Source organism: Pseudorca crassidens, chromosome 7 (genome assembly GCF_039906515.1).
Source record: "Pseudorca crassidens isolate mPseCra1 chromosome 7, mPseCra1.hap1, whole genome shotgun sequence".
Taxonomy (NCBI): domain Eukaryota; kingdom Metazoa; phylum Chordata; class Mammalia; order Artiodactyla; family Delphinidae; genus Pseudorca; species Pseudorca crassidens.
In genome coordinates, this window is record NC_090302.1 from 85,881,536 (window position 1) to 85,903,825 (window position 22,290).

The 22,290-nt window shown below is 42.6% G+C and overlaps 1 protein-coding gene across 9 annotated transcripts in view; it reads left to right on the plus strand.

Annotated features, from left to right (window-relative positions):
* The window catches only part of AOPEP (aminopeptidase O (putative)), a 361,551-nt gene that overhangs the window by 213,238 nt on the left and 126,023 nt on the right, over nucleotides 1-22,290 (plus strand). For 8 of the 9 annotated variants that reach the window (XR_010945107.1, XR_010945108.1, XM_067744804.1 and 5 more), the window contains one exon: nucleotides 21,886-21,988. Coding sequence is in view for 7 of the 9 variants with exons in the window: in XM_067744804.1 (XP_067600905.1) it covers nucleotides 21,886-21,988 (103 nt within the window). In the remaining 2 variants the exon portion in view is untranslated. Of the gene's footprint in view, nucleotides 1-517; nucleotides 4,284-21,885; nucleotides 21,989-22,290 lie in introns of those variants that run through there. The other variant, XM_067744810.1, reaches the window with a different exon arrangement.

A 22,290-nucleotide genomic window follows, 5' to 3' on the forward strand; every position in this document is an offset into this window, starting at 1 on the left:
AGCCAAAAGGAAAAAAAAAACCTTTAAGAAAATATTGATTCCTAAGTGTTTAGTAGTAACAGATGTTTGTGTCAATGGGGCCTTTTGTTCCGGATGTGTCCCGGCAGGAGGCCACTCCTGTGCTGGTGGGAGGATTGTACTCTCAGCTCCTGTGTTGTATTTTCAGAGCGTTTCTTGCAGCACCGGTAGGATTACTTCTTGCCATTTTCCCATTTTTTTTTGTCCCTCTCTGTTTGCTTGTTTTTTCTCCACTTCTGTAAATAGTTGTTGATCTGAAAGCTTGAGCCGCGGCCCCAGGAGCACTGTGATTGCTATGGCAACAGATGCTTTCATCCTGTCCCCTCTTGACTGGAGCCAAGCCTTTGGAATCTGCCATCAGACAGGTGGGAAGGCAGCCATCCGGGAATCACCCTTCATTTTAGATGGCAGCTCTGAAGGCCAGTCTACCGCCTGGGTAGAAGCCTGCCTGGACCCGTCCTGTTGTTGTTTGTTTTTAAATAAACACCCCTCTCTGCAGGACTGCCCACTGAGGCCAAAGTCTGAGGGGAATGCCGAGCCCAGCCTGACCCCAGCAAGGCTCGCCAGTCCTTTGTGCGGCACGGCAGCACAGGGTGTGGCCGCTCTTCCCACGGAGAAGTCCTCTCTCGCACGCTAACCGCTGGCGTCTGCTGACTCATCCATTGTTTAGGAAAGCCGGAGCCGGGAGTCCTGTCTTCCCCACCCAGCGCCACTGTGCAAGCATCCGTTCACTCAGCCAGTGGGATGGCTACACCCACCGCCAACGTGGACAGGATCCCTGCTCTCATGGAACTTTCACGTAGCAGGGACTCTCTTGTAGGCACAGCTAGTTACAGGTGGTGAGAAGTTCTGTGAAGGGAACGCCGAGATTTACAGTAAAGAGGCTGGGGAATGCCTCTCTGAAGAGCATCAAGGCCTGAGGCGGGAAAGGGCTTGCCATGCTGGTGCTCGAGGGGCAGAAAGGAAGGCAGTGTGGTTAGAAGGGCGGGGAGTGGCGGGCAGGAGCTCGGATCATCCAGCCTTACCCTGAGCACAATGGAAGCTGCCCCAGGGCCTTCAGCACGGAAGGATCCTTATCTGTCTTGTGCTTGCAGGCAGCAGACAGAAAGCCAGGGGAAGGGTTAGAAGGTTGTAGTAGTCCACGTTCGAGGTCCTGGTTGTGGCAGGGCGGACACAAGAAGCAGACCTATTTAAGACATGTGTTGGCAGATCTTTGGTCTGTTGAATGTGGAGAAAAGGAAATTGCAAGTGTCCAGAATGACTTCGAGGCTTTTGACCAGAGCAGCTGAGTAGACAGGTGGTGATGCCATTTGGGGAGACGGTAAAGACTTTGGGAGGGGCAGGCTTTGGAGGGAAGAATAAAGATTTCAGTTTTGCATGTGTCAAGTTTGACATGCCAAATAGATATTCAATATTGAAAACTCAGTGAGGTTTACAAGTTAGGAGCTCATTGGAGAGACTGGAACGTTCAGCCTATGGAGACTTAAAATTCTGAGCACGTTGAAATGACCAGCTAGAGAGGAAAGTGAGAGAAGAGGTTGAGAGGAAGATGAGGGGCCCGTGGAGGAGCTGGGGAAATCAGTGCGGAGAAAACCCCGATGCCGGGAGTCATGGGAGTCAGGAAAGGAAATGCCGGCTGCTGCTGAAGGGTGTGTAAAAGGGGGGGAGAGAAGTGACCTTCGGGTGGACTGCATGAAAGGTGTTGGTGACCTTGACATGCAGGCATTAATTCATGAGCTGTGGAGAAGGGAGCCCGACTGAAGTGGGTAGAGGGGTGAATGGGAGGTCTGGAAGCAGAGACATTGAGTGTGGACCTTGTGAGAGATGTTGTGCCGGGAGGGGAGGGAAATGAGGATCAGGGAGGTTTGTTTTAAGGTGGCTGATGCAGGAACAAGCTTATGTGTGAGCTGTATAACTGGGCCAATCCTGCCAGCTCTCAAGACTCAGTTTCCCCACTCTCCAAGTCTCTAAGTCCCTTTGATGCCCCCAGTTCTGTATGACCATAGACCGTCGGTTCGGGTAAGGACACTATAATTAACAGCAGTTGGTGAAACGTGTTCCCAACTTATAAGCAGTCAGATGGACCCTGGGAAGTCAGTGCACATGAGTGGAGAGCCTTGTCTCTGGGGTTCATGGAGCTTCTGATGTCCAAGAGCTTTTCCTTTGTGTGTGGAGCCGGGAGAAGGAATACGCTATTTTTAGAACCTTGTGCTAAAAGGCTTATTATGGCATTTGTTTTTCTTTTTCTTAGTATTCAGAAATTGTGTTTGCCTAAATTTAGGCTAACCATGAAATGAGTGCATCTGAAAGATTTGTTGCCCATCAGTATGGAAAATATTGTTATCAGATGCACTTACAATGAAGAGGAAATGTTTCTGAACCTGCCCCAAATTATATAGTCTAGGTTTAGTTTATTCCCATCCCTTAGAATTCTCCCTTAAATGGGCTCAGAGAACCTAGAAATGGCTGACAGTGAAAGGAAGAACCAGAGTTGTAAAAATTTGTTCTCGGATTTTTGTTTTAGTACACAAATAAGACCTTGGGAAAGAAGTCTCTTAAAACAATACAGTAGTCAAAGATGCTATCTTTTTTCTTTCTTGCTTTTAAGATACCCCATGGTCTTCAAATGATGGACCAAGAACAATTTAGAAGTCTTGGTTTCACGTTGCCAGAGGCAATGGAAACTTCTCCTACCCACCTTTGCAGCAACTTGCAACATGGTTGACCACTCCCTCTTTCTAAACACACTTTCTTCCCTTGGCTTCTGTGTCACACTCTCCTTGATTTCCTTCTACCTCACTACTGGTCCTTCCCCACCTCTCCTGCTGGCTGTTTAACATCTTCACTTAGGTGACTCATGGCTTCGAAAGACCAGTTAAGGTGTCCAACATGATACAGCCAATAAAGAGCAGAGTGGGGATGGAAACAATCCTCTTTTCCTTACACCACCTCCCTGCCTCCAAAGAACTTGATATAGCATTTAGTTGCATTAAAAAAAAAATACTCCAGGTATCTTGAACTGTGGAAGGACATGAAGGTCGGGTTGAAAAAAGTATCCTTGGGCAAAGTATCTTTGTCTTTTTACACATGACAGTGTGTGTCTGATTATTTCAGTCAATATAGGGAAACAGGAAAACTCAATATTGTGTTGATGATAGCTATTGGAGGGGTATTGATAAAGTGAGAAGAGAAAAATTAAAATGATGTTTGTCTCTGACTTGCTAATTTCAGTAATTTATAAGCACTGTTTTCCATTTGTGCCTCCCATATATGCAGTGTTGAATCATGGCTCTCATCAAATGTGTCTTAAATTGACCTGCTTGTAAGTTTCATTTGGTTAAAACAGTTCCTTGTGTTTTCCGAGGTTTCTCAGCCTTCCCTGGCTGGGGAGCCTGTAATGTGGCTGCAGGCTCCCGAGGCATAGTTTCAAAATGCTAGGGTCACATTACTGGCTCCATGCCTTTTCCCATTTGTTAATTATTAAAATGCCTTTCCCGTAGATGAGACCCCAGTGGCTCTCTCCAGACTTTCCCTCACCTCTCCCTCCGCCAGGCCTGGGCAGAACCGTTTGCCATTCAAAGCCTGATGTGACTGCTCTTCTACTCTGCCCCGCCTGGCTGCCACCACTTCGCTCTCCCCTATTCGTTCCCCCAATCCCCCCACTCTTGTCCAGTGCAGCAGCCATGACTCTTGACAAGGAAGATGCCGGGGGCTTCTGAAAGGCTCCCGTGCCTTTGGTCTCTAGGGTATAGCTGCGTCAGCATCTTCCCTCTAAGTGTTTTCAGTTAGTGTATCATGACAGGCCGGCGGGATGGAAGAGCTACGGTGGCGGGGTCAGAAGAAATCTCTGTTGGTTTTTATAGTTTGTGATTTATTATCACTTCCCCCTTTTTCTGGATTCATTGTTAAAGTCAAGCTCGTGCTGAGAAAAACGTTAAAATATATCACGTTGAGTAGGCGCTGACAAGCCCGGAGTCTGACGTGGCTCTTTCTAGCTGCTGCCTCCACAGTTGATACAATTCTAGAGAAATGCAGTCTCTTTTCCCATCTTCCTCATGAATCCCTCAGCCCCCTGGTTCCAAAGACATTCCATAATAATAATAGGGAACCCCCCCCCCAAGTATGTAACTCTATCTACAGCCAAAATGAAATGTGCATGCCACAGGTTCTGTGAGTTTGCACGATGCCTAAGCACTGTGTATTCCATTTAACCAGTGAGACTTTTTTCCATTAAAAGCCTACGTGTAAACCTTCTCTAGTATTCATGAAGTTTTCACCTTTAAAGTTTTTTTTCAAAATTTTTATTTCTAGTCCTTGAAGAACATAGCAATCTTTCCCACCCACATGTGGGAACGTGTCCATTCTCAGCCGCACAAGCCTGCCTCATGGAAAAGCTCCAGCCCAGAGCTTCACTGCTGGGCCTGAACACTCCCCAGAATTCTTCTTCAGTCTCCACTGGCCCTGCAGGCATAAATAAATCCCTTCACTCCTCCTTGGGCAGCTCCCTTCTCCTTGCCTACGGTATTTATTCCAGACCTTCCCCACGCTCTCTTCCTTCTCTTGCCTCCTGTCCCACAGGGAAGGCGGAGGCCACCAGCCTATTCTCCCTTTGATTCTGTAAGCACATCAGCGTGCACATCTACCCTGACCTCTCAGATGCCTGAGTGCCAACTTGTCGGTCTCAGTACAGCTAAAGACAATTTTCTGGTTCCAGAAACAGAACTAGAAATGAATGTGCCTTGATGCAGATCATAGAGCTACATATATAAGTGAGTTTTGGAACCCTCTGCCCACGAGGGAGAAGGGAAGGAGGAGCTGTACACCAAGGGAGGATGAAGCTCTCATGACTTTGGACGTGAACTGGGGTCACAAGTCTAGGGAAACTTTTTCCATTTGACATCATCTCTTCCTGGTTGCCCTACATCTCACAGTGGTAATCCCCTCTCCCACTCCCATCTGCTCACCTCCAATAGCACTGAACTCATCCCTGGTAGCACAAGTTCACACACTCATCCAAGGTAGAAACCTGGGAAACTTGTCCAATTCCTCCCTCTCCCTGGGAGGGTTTAAGCCTTCACTATGAACTTACCTCATAAGTCTTTCTCAATTCGACGCTTCTCCACCCCTAATACCACTGTCTCTCTCTGTTTAGAGCTTAATGGCTTGCTGGCACCAATCTAATATCCTGTGACTTGTTTTTTCTACCTGTAGTCTAACCCCATCAAATCCATCTTCCTCACTGCCACTGAGGAGCCCTACTTAAAACCCATTATGATTCCACCACCTCCTTGCTTAAAACTCTTCAAAAGTTTCCCCTTGTCTCCAGGAAAAACTTCCACAGCAGGCGAAGCCCGGCACACCATCACTCCCATTCTTCTGGTCTCTTCTCTTACCATTCTTTGCTTCACTCTCTAGCCACCACAAATAGTTCATAGAACCCTACTGTATTAGTTTGCCAGGGCTGCCATAACAAAATTCTACAGACTGGTACGTGGCTTAAACAGCAGAAATTAATTTTCTTCCAGTTATAGAGGCTAGAGGTCCAAGATCAAGGTATCTTCTGAGGTGTTTCTCCTTGGCTTGCAGATGGCTGCCTTCTCTTTGGGTCCTCACTTGGTCTTTTCTCTGTGTGTCTGCACTCCCGCGTCTCTTTGTATGTCCTAATCTCTCCTTATAAAGACACCAACCAGATTGGATAAAGGTCCAACCTAATGGCTTCATTTTAGCTTAACTCCTTCTTAAAGGCCTTATCTCCAAATGCAGTCACATCCTGAGGTACTGAGGGTTAGGGCTTCAACATAAAAATTTTGGAGAGATGTAATTCAGCCCATAACATCTACTGTCTGCCTGTTCTTTCTTATCTCCTTGCCTTTTTTCATATTGTCTCTATTTAGAACATCCTTCCTTTGTTGCATGACTCCAGATCATTCTGACTCAGCACAGGTACAACTGCCTTCCATAAGTCTCAGGCCCTACCCTGACAGGATAAGCTGGTGACCTTCCTCTCTACCCACTAAATGCTCTGCTTGTATCTCCACCCATGACCTTACTACATTATTTTATAATTATATTTAGAATGAGCCGTGTTAAATTCCCAATATTTGACTACTTTTAACCTATAAAAACAGCGTTTTCACATTGCCCAGCTTGATACATCTCTCTTCAGACCCATCAACCTTCTGAACCTAGGGACTATGTCTTCTTTGCTTCTGTATACCACAGTGCTTGGCACTGAGTGGGTGCTTGATAAATATTGAAGAAGTGAATGCTGTAGACAACATGATCTCTGTCCCTGAGTTTCTTTGTATATTATTCAGAGAGTTGAAATATTGGTCACAAGACAATAGATAGACGAATTCTAGGCTGCACCCTCAGAATTCAAAGAGCTGAGAGTTGAATATTGGTAAGCTTAGTTAGAAAGGGCCATTGGGAAGATGTGAGGCTTGAGCTGGGATGGTGAGAAAGAATTTCACTGAGGCTGGTAAAGCAGTGAAGAGAGGGGAACTCAATGAGCAAAGCCTGGCAGGCATAAACAGTGAATCGACTGTGGAAATGTCCATTAAGTGAGAATGGGTTTACTGAAGAGGAGAGCCGTTAAGAACCTATGAGACTGAAGGTGGACCAGGCTAAGTAATGGAGTTCCTTAGATGCCAAATTCAAGAGTTTGCGTGTGACCATCCAGGCGGTGGGGAGCTATTTTCAGTTCCAAGAATGATGTAATGCAAACGGAGTTCTGGGAAGATTACCCAGCCTTCGGGATAACACATGATCAGATAGACAAAGTGGAGAGGTCAGATAGAATTAGATGGCTGTTTCAGGAACCCAGACCTGAGATTAGAAGAACTTGGAATCCTCTTCTTGGATGGCCTAATAAGGCTTTGAATGAGTCACTTTGGAGTTATTCAAAACTGATTGAAATGTCAATACAGCTTCAAGAATTCTTCTAATAATATGATGTAAAGCTATCCCTGATCGCAGATAAGGATCGACCCAATAAAGGAACTGATTGAATATGTGAGCTTTGTGAAGTTCGTTATGACTTTGAACAGAGTGAAGGGCAACAGTCCCAGTGCCTTCTTGGCCAAGACCTGGTCTATTCTGCCTCATTTTAGAGAAACATCAACTGAGGATGCAGAACTGAACTCTCTCCAGGGCTTGTCAGTGTTCAGTTCTCAACGCAGGGAAAGTAGTATAGGGTTAAGCAAGCCTGGAAGACAAACTGCCTGGATTTGAGTTCAGTGCTGACTCCACTACTTGCTATGTGACTTTGAGAGTTACACGACCATACTGAGCTTTAGACTCCTCGAATGGAATGGGAATAATAACACGACAGTTTCCACTTTATAGGTGAGTGTGAGGAATAGATGCCATGAGTACGTGCAAATCATTTAGAACACATGTGTTAGGCTGAATCACAGGAAATTGCCATTCTGATGGATCTAAAATAACCGATTATCGGCAATTTCCTGTGGTTCAACCTATAGTAAATACTCAGCACATGTTAGATACTGTCATCTAGACCCTCCGGCACCTGATAAAAGTTTGCCCAACAAGTGACAGAGGCACAGGACACAGCCCCCACAGACAGCCTCACTCTGCCTCCTGGTTCATTCTGGTTTCTGTCTCTTCTTTCACTGCTGCCACCCTCCGGATGGCAACCACAGAGGCATCCTGCTCGTCTCTCTTTAACAACCAGAGCCTGGAAACACCTGCTTTTCCTCCTCACAAACTTACAATTGGCTGGAATGTTCAAAAAGTTAATTTTGCTAAGAAGTTAAGAGAATATTTTTTTAAAAGTGCAAGAGAATGCCTGGTTACAAATGAAAAGGATAGGGTTAAAAGCAAACCATCCCCCCCGCCCAAAAAAATCTGAACGTTAAACAAAGATGCTCAAATGAATAGCTTGAGGGAAGAATTAACTTGGCAATCCTTCTAAGACTAATGGGATCCTCATACCTTCCTGGAACCTACTTCTGGTCTAATCTCTACATAAGGGCCACCCTGGTGTCCCCTCTGGCTCCACTTCCCTGGCCCCTATACAGAATCTGACTACCGTCCTGAGAAGAAAAACGTTCTTGCCTCTATGGCCTTCAAGAGTTCTAACCTGAGCTCGGACCGCTGGCACTGGCCTGTGAGTTTCCTAAATCTCTACCTCTGTATCCTGGAACTTCTGCCCTCTACCCTCCATCACTCAGGCTCGGGGTCCCCTCCACCCCATTCTCCCTGTCCATTCTTTTTTGCTGTTTGTTTTGCTTTTTTAATTTGAACCACACATGCTAGGCTGTGTAGTCTGTTTCTACCCTTTTGTGACTGGAGGCTTCTGTACCTGTGCCAGCATTTTCTGAAAAACTTGAGGGCTCTCAGCCAGCCAGAAACAGACTCTGTCCTTTCCTGTCTCAAAGGCCAGCTCCACCCCCTTGAGCTGCCCACTCAGTTCCTGTTTCCTGTTGGAGGGACACCCTCAGCTCTCACTTCTTTTACCCAGCAAAGATGACAGACATGTCCTGAATAGTTGAACTCAAATAACCCTTCCTTATTCATTTTTCTAGACCATTCTCTGGTTACTCATCACTCAGGTATTTCTAAGGGAGGGGTAGAATTCTCTTTTATAGGCCCCTAATAACATACTTACTGTACATGGTGTTTCATTTTTTGCAATAACACTTGGTAGAGTTTTTTTAATATAGAAAAACATAAAGAAGGAATAAAGTTGTTCATAATCACTATTTAGTTAGCCATTTTTAAAAAAATACAAGTATATCATGGGAAATTTCAGTTTACAAAAGTATAAAATTCCATCCCCACCACCGTAGTCCTCACCCTAAGGTAATCACTGCTAGCATTTTCTTGTGAATCCTTCAGAAAATAAATTTTATAAGTATATGTGCATACTTTTTCTGTATTGCTGCCCTGTGGGGCACTGATTCATTATAACAGTATTTGCCCGTGAAATATTTTCTTAAAAAATAATTCATCTCCATAAACCAACCTATAATAGTTCACTCCTATTTTGCTCATCCTTGGAGGATATCTCACGCCCTCAGCCAATCCTAGCACTATGTATATTACATTCTTGGCTAATGAGTGTTAGTTTCCCATTCAGAAAAACTCTCAACCAGTGAGTACTTTCTCTCGTAATCCTAAATTGACTCTGTTCTACAAATTATTTGCTTACTCCCTGTAGGTCTCCCCCATGCTCCCCAAAACTATTGTGTTTTGGCCAATAGTTTTGACCAAGAACAGCTGACAAAAATTGTGCAACTATTTGACTGAACCTGCTTCAAAGACACATAATGTCTTTAATATGTAGTAAGAAAAACTTCTTGCTACATATTAAAATCCAGTTTTATAGGGACTCCTCCCCCTTTCAAGTCAGTGGTTGAGGAGAGAAGGGATAAAAAAGAGGAATTGTATTTCTGTTAAACATTGTACTGGAGGGTCTAGCCAAGGCAATTAGGCAAGAAAGTGAAATAAAAGACATCCACGTTGGAAAGGAAGAAGTAAAACTATCTTTTTGCAGATGACATAATCTTATATATAGAAAATCCGAAGGAAGGCATCCTCCCCCAAACACTGTTAAAACTAATAAACAAGTTCAGTAAGATTGCAAGATACAAGAGCAACATACAAAAGACAGTTGTGCTTCTTTTTTTAAATTGAATATTGTGTTAGTTTCAGGTATACAGCAAAGTGATTCAGTTATACACACACACACACACACACACACACACACATATACATCTATATTCTTTTTTTCTATTGTCTGCCATTTTGGTTAATTACAAGATATTGAATATAGTTCCCTGTGCTATACAATAAATCCTGTTGTTTATCTATTTTATATATGGTAGTGTGTATCTGCTAATCCTGAATTCCCAATTTATCCCTCTCCCCAACTTCCCCTTTGGTAACCATACGTTTGTTTTCTGTGTCTGTGAGTCTCTTTCTGTTCTGTAAATAAGTTCATTTGTACTATTTTTAAGATTCCACATATAAGTAATATCATATGATGTTTGTCTTTATCTGACTTACTTCACTTAGTATGATAATCTCTAGGTCCATCCATGTTGCTGCAAATGGCATTAATTCATTCTTTGTTATGGCTGAGTAATGTTCCATTGTGTGTACCACACCTTCTTTATTCATCAAGACAGTTGTGTTTCTATACACTAGCTATAAATAATCTGAAAAGGAGATTAAAAAATAAATTCATTTATAATAACATCAAAACTGATAAAATACTTAGGAATACATTTAACAAAAGAAGTGCAAAATGTATACTGGAAACTACACAACACTGTTGAAAGAAATTAAAGAAGAACTAAATAATTGGAAGAGCATCTTGTGTTCACAAATTGGAAGACTTAGGGTCCTTAAGATGCAATCCTCCCTACACTGATCTACAGATCCAGTATAATCCGTGTTACAATTTCAGTGGCCTTGTTTTTTTTGCAAAAATGGACAAGCTGATCCTAAGATTCACATGGAAATTCAAGGGACCCAGAATAGTCAAAACAATCTTGAAGAAGAAGAACAAAGGTGGCGTACTCATACTTCTCAGTTTGAATACTTACTGCAAAGCTACTGTACTCAGGACAACGTGGTACTGGCATAAGGACAGACATATAGATCAATGGAATAAAACTGAGAGTCTAAAAACAAACCCTTTCATTTATGGTCAGTTGGTTTTTGACAAGGGTGCCAGAACTATTCAATGGGAGAAAGAATATTCTTTTCTACAAATGTTCATGGGACAACTGGATACGCGTGCAGAAGAATGAAGTTAGACCCTCTGCTTCATACCACATACAAAAATTGACTCAACATAGATCAAAGACCTAAACGTAAGAGCTAAAACTATTAGGAAAAAAGCCATAGCTATAAGTCTTCATGAACTTGGTTTAGGTAACAGTTTCTTAGATATGACACCTAAAAAGGGTCAAAAATCAAAGAGGGAAAAATATCAATAAATTGAACTTTATCAAAATTTCAAACTTTTGTCCTTCAAAGGACTCTATCAAGAAAGTGAAAAGACAACACAGAGTGGGAGAAAATATTTGCAAATCATGTATCTGAGGGACTTGTATCCAGGATATATAAAGAACACTTACAACTCAACAATGAAAAGACAAATAACCCAATTTAAAAATGGTTAAAGGATCTAAATAGACATTTCTCCATAGAAGATAAACAAATGGCCAATAAGTACATAAAATGCTTGACGTTATTAGCCATCAGAGAAATGCAAATCAAAGCCTCATTGAAATACCACTTCATACCTACTAGAATAGCTATAATGAAAAAGACAGATAAGAACAAATGTTAGTGAGGATTTGGAGAAATTAGAACCCTTATACACTGTTGGCAGGAACGTAAAATGATGCAGCTCCTTTGGAAAGCAGTCCAGCAGATCCTCAGAAGGTTAAACGTAGAGTTACCGTACACACCAGCAATTCCACTTCTAGGTATATATGAGACCTGGAAACGTAAGTCCATACAAAAACATGTACATGAATGTTCATAGAAGCCTTATCTTTAATAGCCAAAAAGTGGAAACAACCCACATCCAGTAGGGATGAATTGGTAAACAAAATGTGTTATACTCATACAATGGAATATTAATCAGCCATAAGAAGGAATTGAACTACTGATATGTGCTACAAAAATGGATGAATCTTGAAAACACTTTGCTATCTGAAAGAAGCTAGACACAAAAGGCAACATGTTGTATGATTCCATTTATCTGAAACATCCAGAATAGGCAAATCTATAGAGAAAAGAAGTAGATTAATGGTTACCAGGGGCTGGGGGAGGAGGAGAAAATGGAAAGTAACTGCTTATAGGGTTTCTTTTGGGGGTGATGAAAATGTTCTGGAATTAGGTACTGGTGATGGTTGCACAACCTTGTGAATATACTAAAAACCACCTAAGTTTACATGTTTAAAAAGGTGAATTTTATGATATGCAAGTTATATCTCAATTGTTTGAAAAAGAGAGGGATTGATAGAAATCATTGGATGTTTTATAACATCACTGTAGCCGTAGCAGGGTTGACCAGCAATTGTCCAAGGAGAGATGGAAGAAGAAAGTATGGCAGCAGGCAACTGCTGTCCTCAGGGCATTGGATGAGACTTAAGGAGCCATTTCCAGTGCTGCATGCCAGGAAGATGTCTCCATAGTGTCTGTGGTATAACAACCCCTCAGAGAGCTGATTCACTTCCAAGAAAGCATCCCTCAAGTACAAGTGTATATGCACCAGTGTGTGTGTTAGTTTTTTCCACCCCCTGTAATCCTGACTATTGTTCTGTTATCGATGCATGCAGGTCCTTTTTTTTAACTGCTCCAGAATATTCCAGGGTATGAACACTCCATGACTGACTAACCATTTGTTAACCATTGGACATGTTGGTAATTTCCAGTTTTTTGCTTTTACAAACCATACTGTGTTGAAGAGTTAATGTATGAATGTTAAATGTAAGACCTAAATATAGTACACAGTTGCCCACAAGACTGAGAACAGAGCTGCTCTTCCAACTATTCGTCCTGTTTTACATCCTGGTGCGTGTTGGGCTTCAAACTCACGCAGGCCCTCCACCCGCTGCCACCTCTAAGTCCCCAGCACTGTGCCATCCTCCACCGAGGAGGGAAAAGTCCTTCTCCAGCTCCCACAGACCATCTGCTCCTCTTTGAGTCATAAGATGAGACGATCCTTCCCATTATCTCAGCACACAGCACCACACATGCTGTTAGTGTTCAAAACGTGCTTCTAATCTCCCCTTGTAAAATGAAGTCAGCATTTGTCTCATTCGCCTCTTTCCAAGATAAAGTCATGGAGTTTTTTTTGACACATCACAAGAAAAGTTTTCCATTTTTACCCTTTCTCCTTTTGCTTCCTGTAACTTTCAGGTTCTGTATGTTCCTGTGTTCTGAATGTCTGGAGCAGACTGACAGTCTGTGGTTCATTTTGATCACCTTAGCGCTTTTTAACCTGGCTTATGAGGATACTAGTTCAGGTATATTGCATAGGCACCTCTCAGACGCAACCCTGTAAAAAAGATAACGAGAGCCTTGTATCGCTTGGATTCTATACTCTTTAGCTAAGTCTATCCCTGAATATATGTGGTTGAATAAAATTCAGTTATGGTTCCTCTAATTCATTTAGGTTTTTTTTTTTTTTTTTAATGAAAATCACCCTTGGTGGATTTAGCAAACCCAAGGCTGCAGAGCAAACTTATTGACTCCACTGCAGTGGATGAATGATGTTTTACTTCTAAATGCTGCAGCTTAAATATACTCTGGGCTCTCTTATCTCATTCAATCGTAGACTATTAGGGTCAGAAAGGGCCTTAAAAGTGACTTTGCCTAGCCTTCCGTATCCCTGACAGACAGCCACCTAGCTTCTTCCTGAGTATTCCCAGCATCCAGATCTCACTGCCTCAGCAAGCGGCAGCTTCCCCATGGGAACGGCTTATCTTAGAATGGGCTTCCTTGGATTGGGCTGGAAGCTGCCTCCCTATGAAGTCTGCCCTGTCCTCTTAGCCCTTACCTCCAGAGTTGCTCAGGATTCGCCTTGTTCTCACACAAACAGTCCACATGTCTGAAGACCGTTGTCTTTCCTTTTCTAGTCACTAGGTCACAGGGTTGGGAGAACGGTTCCCTTCTCGGGCTTGGTTCCCTGTTGTTCTCTTTGTTGACAATGGCCTTCTCCAGATGTGACACCTGAACTGAATATAGCACTCTGTTTGAGGTTACACCTGTGAAGAGTGTCACTATTATTGCTTCCCTTGATCTGGATAATCCAGAAAAGAAAGGACAAGCATTAATAGGATTAGTTGAAAGCGCTCACATATACACCATATTTCATTTTTAAACCTAGTATCATACACCTTCCCAGGGCAGTCTGAGCATTTCAACTCCCATGCATTTTTTTCTCCTTAGTTACATTCATTGAGTGCTTCCGATGCGCCAAACATTATTCGAAGCACTCTATGTACATTTATCTCATTTAATCCTCAAAATGGCCCTGTGAGATAGATACTAGTACCGTCTTCCTCCGCATTTCATAGATGAAGAAACAGATGCGTATAGCAATTGACCACTTTTCTACCGCTAGGGAGTGGCAGAGCCAGGGTGCAAGCGGAGGCAAGTCTGGCTCCAGAGCCCAGCTTCCATGATGTCTGCCCCGTTCCCAGCAGGACTTCCCGTTACATCTCATTGCTGCTGTCGATCCACCTACTATTGTGTTTATTGTTTTGGAAGCCACATCATTCACCTCTTGCTACATGTTGAGTTTACAGACAATTTAATACACCAAATCTTTTTCATAGGTAAATACTAACTTTTAAAAGCCCCTTTGTCCTTACTAACTATTGTTTTTATTAATTTTGGATCCTCATCCCAGCCTGTGGTTGCTCTTCTTGACTGTAGATGCTGTCAGCTAGACTTCCAGACTCGACTTATTTGCAAATCTGTTAAGTCTTCATTCCTTGGGCACAGCCCTAAGGACTCCCTCCTGGTTATAGCAAGTAATTAATCAACAGCCTTGGGGTTCTGTTTCTGAACCTTCCAGAAAGCCACGAAACAGCCACCATATGCTAACCACCACATCCATTCTGCCAGCTGCCGGAAGTCAGGATGGCTGATACCCACAGTGAATTTCTGGAAGTGGCCCTCAAGATCCCATGCGACCTCCTTGCAGTCCATCATTTTCTAAGTGCTCACAAACTATCTGTTCAATACCTAGTCACAAATTCTGCCTCCCCTCCTCTTATTCCCTCTTCCTTTGCAATCAGAATGACATTTGTCTATCTCCATCAGCCCCCTTCCCATCGTCTCCATGATTTGATGCCTCCAGAGGCCTGTGATGTTGCAGATGGAAGTTTTCCAAGCTGTGGCATGTCCCTCACCTGGGCCTGGAGTCAGAGCTCCTTTAAAGGATGAAGGCGCCCTCTCCACCGGTACCAAGGATCAGTTCCCAAGTATGAAACGTCAGTTCCCACATAACAGTGCTTGTTCTACCATGTATAGTTTGAAAAGTATTCTCCTTGGCAGGAAAGTTGAAGCAAAGTGGAGTCAGTAGTTCTCTTCGTTCTGTCACCTCTTAACACCTGGTCTTCTTTAGGCTCCAAACATCACTTCAAAAGCCCTTTTTGTTGTCCTGGGCACTCTCCCTTAGCACCGGCTCGTTCTGAATTTCTGCCTTCCTGGCAATGATTTTCCTGCTTCCCAGCTCTTGTAGTGAGCTTTCTCCAGCACCCCCCCTTTCCTCTTTCGTGCATGTCCTCTGACAACCCACCTTATCAGAAACCTCCGGGGCACTCCTTGCTCTCTGTTTTCTTCTTCGTCTCCTTTGAAAACATGTGCAAATGACCTCTTGGTGTGTTGAATATGATGATATACTGCTCAGACTATTGTATTAGTGTGTTCCACGTTTTCTTCTTTTTGGGAGATTTCATTTCTTAGAAAGGAATTTCTGATTTATGGCCGTTCAAAACCTGAGGACTATTTTGGTTTTTTTATTAATGCTCATTACTTCCTGCTTTTCTAAGTTTCACCGTTCGTTTCCCGGCCCTGCTTAGCAAAATTTGAGGAGTTTTTTGTGTTGTCCGCAGTTCTAACTACGGTCTTTTCATGTCACCCTCGTCAGCAGCTGACTTCTCCTTTCACCATCAGGGGACAGATTGTACCTTCTTCACTTTCCTGTGGCTCCTTGGAGAGATGTCTCTTTCTGTCTTAAATCATTTTATCAATTGCCTTTTTCAGCACTGGAGTGACATCTTGCTGTGTTTGCTATAGGATAATGGTCCCCGATGGGAAAAACCTTCATGCTGGGTAGCTGTTAAATCCATTGTGAAAAGCACACAGATAATCAAACTTGCCAAACACCAGTAGCTTTGACACGATACAGCTTTATCAGTTAAAGGTGTGCACAGCCTTTTGTCCAGTTCTCTTTGGTAGCACCGTCCAAAGGCAAGGCAGTGGCGGGTGTTCATTATACACATTTTATAGATGGAAAAATTGTTGCGAAAACAAATGGAGGACATAAAATTCCTGTACTTTCAATCATTCTGCCTCCATTTTTCACCCAAAATTTTAGTAATCTTTTCACAGAGTGGTATAGACTGGGGGGCGGGGGGTGTCAGGAATACACCCATACCTAGCTTTCTAGAATTTTAAGCAACACCTGAAATTTGTTGTTTCTTTGTATTTGTTTTCTGATGATGATGCCACAAGGAGCAGGCTTACAGACCAGCCCCTGAAAGGTTTATGCTCCAAATCGGGGGTCTCGGAAAGAGAAGGTGTACGGCCACATTTATGTGCCTAGTCTTTTTAAAAAATGCTTTTTATTTTGGAATAATTTTAGACTCGCAAGTAGTTGCTAAAATCATAGAGTTCCTGTGTACCCTTCCCCTTGCTTCCCCCAACGATAACATCGTACACATGTAACTACAGGGTGATGTTTTTCTAACGTCTTTGCCTGTCAGAGGAAGGCTTAGCTGGTACTCCCTGACCCCAATCAGTATTCATTATGTGAGATTAGCATCATTTATATTGTGCTTACAAAATGCCAACAGGCACTCTGGCTAAGCACTTTTAGACACTGCAACAGCCTAATGAGGTGCCACGGTCACTATCATTGTCCCCTTTTTACAGATGAAAACTGGCCTTTATGGGTTGCCTGACTCACTCAAGATTACGTGGCACTTAAGTGGCAGAGTCAAGATTCTTAACCCAGTGTGTTATGCTGCTTCCCCAGGAGATCTCACTTGTGCATTTGGAGCTCAGAGGTCTCCAGGGGTCTCCACAAAGGTAGTATTTAACTTCGTCTGTTACTTCGGGGTGAGTGAGGCCCTGCTCCCGGACCCTGAAACCTTGCAGGGCAGCTGCCACTGATAGAGCAGGGATGTGAGAATGCTGATTAATCCCTTTCTGTCTCATTTCTGGGATGCTTCATCCCCGGCTCAAGCACTGCAGCGGCAAGTTTATAGATGAAGCTGTCTCGTGGCTCTCACTTTTACTGCCAAGGAGTACAAGACAGAGAATGCTGGCAGACGGCCCGTCTGGGCTGTGGCAGAGCAGTAGGTGTTCAGACCCAGGCTGACATGCCTGAGCACCTTTCAGAGGCCTTTTCTCAGATCCCACCCTTGGCGATAGCCCTGCAGAATCGGTTCTTTCTTCAGCAGGTTTGATTCCAAATCAAATCATGTGGATCAAATATCACTGGCATCTGACAGCTTTTTAAATGTCCATATTGCTTCTGTGAGCGCAGTGGAAAAGCAAGGAGGTGGGCAGGGAAAGGTCACGCTAATCTCGGTTGTTACATTTGGTGCCAGGTACAACAGAAACCAAGGGCATTTAAGCCCAAACGACCTTGGTAACTTGATCTCTCACATTCCATGTATTCCAGCCAAGGAAATAAACACTGGTGTAAAATGTTGAAGAGATACTTAACACTTTTACGTTACAAAGTGCTTTTATGTTATCTGAGCCTCATCACACTCCTTACAGGTGAGGAAGTTGAGCGTAAGGGGGAGTAAACATGTTGTCTGAGGTTCTCCACTTAGTTTTTGGCAAAACCGAGATGGGGGCCTGGATCTTGGGGAAGCCCCAGAATGCAGCAAGGACTTTGGTGTTCCACGGACCCGGGTTCTAGCCTCATTTCTGCCACTAACTAGCTTTGTGGTCGTCTCCAGGCCTCACTTTCCTCCACTTTTAAATGGGCATCATCACAGTACCTGCCCCACAGGTTCTTGTGAAGGTAGAAGGACATGATACATAAAAAGCTTGGCAGAGTACCTGGCACAGGGAGATAACAGGAATGGTAGCTATTAGTATTGGTTCAATTCTCCATCCATTAGGAATGAATCTGGCTTCAACTAATAGAATAGTAAAGCAACGTTGACTTAAACAAATAGGGGTTACTTTTCTCATACAGTGAGTGTGAAGGCAGGCAGTCTTGGGCTGGCCAGCAGCTGAATCAAAGACTGAATCAAAGACTATCAAAGACTGTTTACCTTCTTTCATTCCATCCGGGTCTCCATAGCATGTTGATTTGCTGCCTCATGATTGCAAAGTGGCTGCTGCAGCTCCATCCACCATGTTTGGGGGAAAGAGGAATAGTACTAGTCATATTTCCCCTTTTGTAAAGAAAGCAAAAGCTTTCCCAGAACCCCACTCCCAACTACAGCAGACATCTGTTTTTGTCTCATTGGCCTGGACTATGTCTTCTGACTCTCTGTAGCTTCAAGGACACCTGGAAAGTGAGTGTTTACCTTTTTAGACTTAATTGTACAAGTGGCAAGAAAGAAGGTGGATGAGAATGGGAGTAGACTGAGCCAATTGTATTTGCCACAGTTCTACCTGCCTCTTACAGTGTCCTTAAAAAGTTTTTTATTTAATTCGTCCTCAGGTGTAGAGAGCTTAGTTAACCCTAGTCATGTGTTCATGGCACATGAACAGCAAAGCCCCTTTTCTAGACTGATTCCATTTTATTCTCACAAAATGTGTACTGTTTCATGTGCATCTATTTTTTCTTAACTTTTTAATGGAAATATATATACACTATAGTGCACAGATATTTCTAGATGGCTCAGTAGATTTCTACTATTTATCCTCACGAAAGCACCACTCAGATTAACATAGAGTTAATCCCACCGTCCCAGAAACTTTCCTCTTTTCTCCCCACTCTGTTAATACTCTCTCCCAAAGGTAACCATTATTCTGATCTGTATCCTCCTAGATCTGTTTTGCGTGTTCTTTGGCTTCATTTAACTGGAGTCATACATTTGTATGTAGTCTTTTTGGGTGTGACTTCTTTCATTCACCTGTGAGAGTCATCTATTATCGTAGGTAGTGGTAGTTCATTTGTTTCCTGCTTTCTCTCTGCGCTTTGTCTCCCTGCACAGACATGGAGTAAGTGGTATCACGAGAACCAGAATAGCACCGAAATGGAAGCCACCCTTTTTCCACTTGTGGAGTATCTTTTCCTCATAAAAACCGCCCCCTTTGATTTCTCACGAAGCTCGCCTGGGCACTGCCCTCTCCCGTACCATGTCTACTTTAAAAGGAATCTCTTGGGGACTTGTACATTTGCCTTGGATGCTGTCAGCGTAAAAGAATTTTCTTGAACGCTTGGAGAGGGTGGAAGAGGAGAGTAAGAGAGAGATACTTTCTGGAAGGACATTTTTAGTCAGAGGAAAAAAGCACCAACTAAAGTCGTCATCTGAAACTTGAGCCTGGAAGCCAGCCTTTGGAGCAGGGATTTAGGTTGGTCTTCTGTGTTCCTCCCCTTCTAACAGTCTCCATTCAGAGCTCAAGGGCAAAAGAAACTCACAGCAACTCTGTCTGTCTTGGGGCTGGGAAAACTGGTTTGAATTCAGGTTGACACTGAGAAGTCTTCCTCCCCCCAAGGTGTCTGGCAGGCTTTCCTATCAAAACCAGCATGGCTTTCTTTCTAAAGACACTCAACTCCAGGACAAACTTGAGAGCAGGAATAAAGCTGATGCTTTTCAATGGAGTCTTAAATCAAGATGAAAGGGACTAACTAGTTATTCCTGCAAGTATGGTCACGTCTGTAAGTCAGGGATTAACTAGAAAAATTCAAACTATGCAGTTAGCTCTAGTGGCTGGTCGTCATCGTCTCTCCTTTAGGTATCTGCTGGTTCTGAGCCTGTGTCTGCTGAGATAACGTACTAGAATATTCAGCAGGGACTTAATCAGGGGTTCTTTGCTTGGCAGCTACAGCACACTGCAAAAGGACTGATTTGGCAAGCTGGGTCATCCTCAGGCACTGCCGTTCAGGTCCAGCGCCCTTCCATGTTTGTGTCTGCGGGCATATAGGATTAAGGGGATGAACCATTGAAATCTATTGCCTCTAACATCAGATGACCAACCTTGAATTTAGCAATATTTACTGCTAACTTTAGAAAATTTTATTAAGTTTATTGAGTCATTTCTGTATCCCCAGCCCTCGCTAAGGGCTTTGCCTATATTAATTCAGTTATTCCCCGGGTGACCTGGGGAGAGAGGTAAGGTTATCCCCATTTTTGCAAGTGAGTAAATTGAGGATTAGAGAATTTAAGTAAACTGCTACTAAGTAACAGGTAGTAAAGAGTAGGATTGAGAGTCAACACTAGGCCTCTCTGATTCCAAATGCTGTGTACTTTGTAACACTAACTACCTTTTAAAAATAACCCCTCGCTATATATACAATAAAATACTACTCAGCCATAAAAAAGAATGAAATAATGTCATTTCCAGCAGCATGGATGGATCTAGAGATTACCATACTAAGTGAAGTAAGTCAGAAAGAAAGACAAATACCATATGATATCACTTATATGCAGAATCTAAAATATGACACAAGTGAACTTGTCTATGAAACAGAAACAGACTCACAGACGTAGAGAACAGACTTGTGGTTGCCAAGGGGGAGGGGGGTGGGGAACAAATGGATTGGGAGTTTGGGGTTAGCAGATGCAAACTATTATATATAGAATGGATAAACAACAAGGTCCTACTGTATAGCATTGGGGGCTATATTCAATATACTGTAATAAACCATAGTGGAAAAGAATATGAAAAAGAATGTATATATGTGTATAACTGAATCACTTTCTGTACAGCAGAAATTAACACAACATTGTAAATCAACTATACCTCAAATAAGTTTAAAAACAGCAGCAACAAAAAATAAATATATAAATAAAAATGGGGACTTCCCTGGTGGTCCAGTGGTTAAGACTTCATCTTCCAGTGTAGCGGGTACGGGTTCGATCCCTGGTTGGGGAGCTAAGATCCCCACATGCCAAGCGGCCAAAAAACCAAAACATAAAACAGAAGCAATATTGTAACGAATTCAATAAAGACTTTAAAGATGGTCCACATCAAAAAAATCTTTAAATATATATATATATATATATATATAAATAAAAATAACCCCTTGCCTTTCTGATGTGCCAGCCCTTCTGTCAACCCTTGCCTTCCCCTCACCCCAGCATATGCTCTTCAATGTTTGTCCAATAAGTGACTGGTTTTCGAACAGCTAAAAGCTGTAAATACCTTGTCACTTACTTTGAATTTAGTTAGTTGTTGAATTGTCACTGTAACACAATTATATTTTATTAAGGGAATTTTTAAAAATATTTAAAACCATAGAGCATAATGGAAACCACTGATAGATAATAAGGAGACATCATTGGTTTCAATCCTTAATGTCGCCATGAATCAAAACAAGCTGTGAGACCTTGGATACAGACTTAATTTCTGTGTGCCTGTTTCCCTCATTTGTGAAATGAGGAGGTTGAAGTATGTGATTACTAATGTCTCTACCTGTTCTAAAACCATAGGCCTCTGTGACTTTTCTTGTTCTGTTTCTGTGGCTCTAAAATGGCTTTAGAGTATGAATATTTCTTAAAGGAGCCTTAATTACTAAATGCAAATCAAGAGAAGTAGATAACATTGGGGCTTTCAGAATTTTTTGGAAAAGATATAAGTTCTTTACTCTTCCAAGTAAAGCTACATTTTCCATTGCATTTCCCAGTCCAACATTCCCACCAAAAGAAAAGTGTATAGTTTCTTAAATAATTCATGTTGGAGCTGAGATTCCTTGAGGGTCTGGCAAGATTTAATCTTGGATAAGATGATGTAGAATGCTGCCAGTAGCCAACCTCAGGTTGCCAACCCAGATATAAATCCCTCCCTGTTCAGTATATGCATTTATAACGTAAACCGTTTTAAATTATACCTGGTACTATTGAATAGAATTAAGACGCTGTTGGGCAACTCTGAAAATAAGAAATAAGGCGATATGGTCTAATTAGTTAAGAATATGCTATACTTAAAGAAAATTTTACTGCATCATTTTAGACCCAATAAAGAGAAAACTGGCCATGTGAGTGACTCAGGATCTTCTGTCATCAAACACGGGCTCAATCCGGATAAGGTCTTCATGCAGGTTCATTATTTAAAGGTAAGCATATCTGAGTGGCAGAAGCCAGTTATTATGGTGCAGCACTTTTTAGATCTTACATATAAACAGTGAAGGTTAGTAACGTGGTTGGGGCAAAACAAAAAAAATCATCAACATTGTAATGACATTTGACTGAGCAGATTCTGATTGTCCAATAGTTAAAGCATTTCATACCCGAATAATCAGGCACGAATCAAAGGAAGCCGAACTGTTCCCTTCCCTGTACCTCCCTTCTCCCTGCTTCATGTCAGCTTTGAAGAGCAGAATCTTAAAATTGCTGTCAGGTTCCACCTAGAAGATAG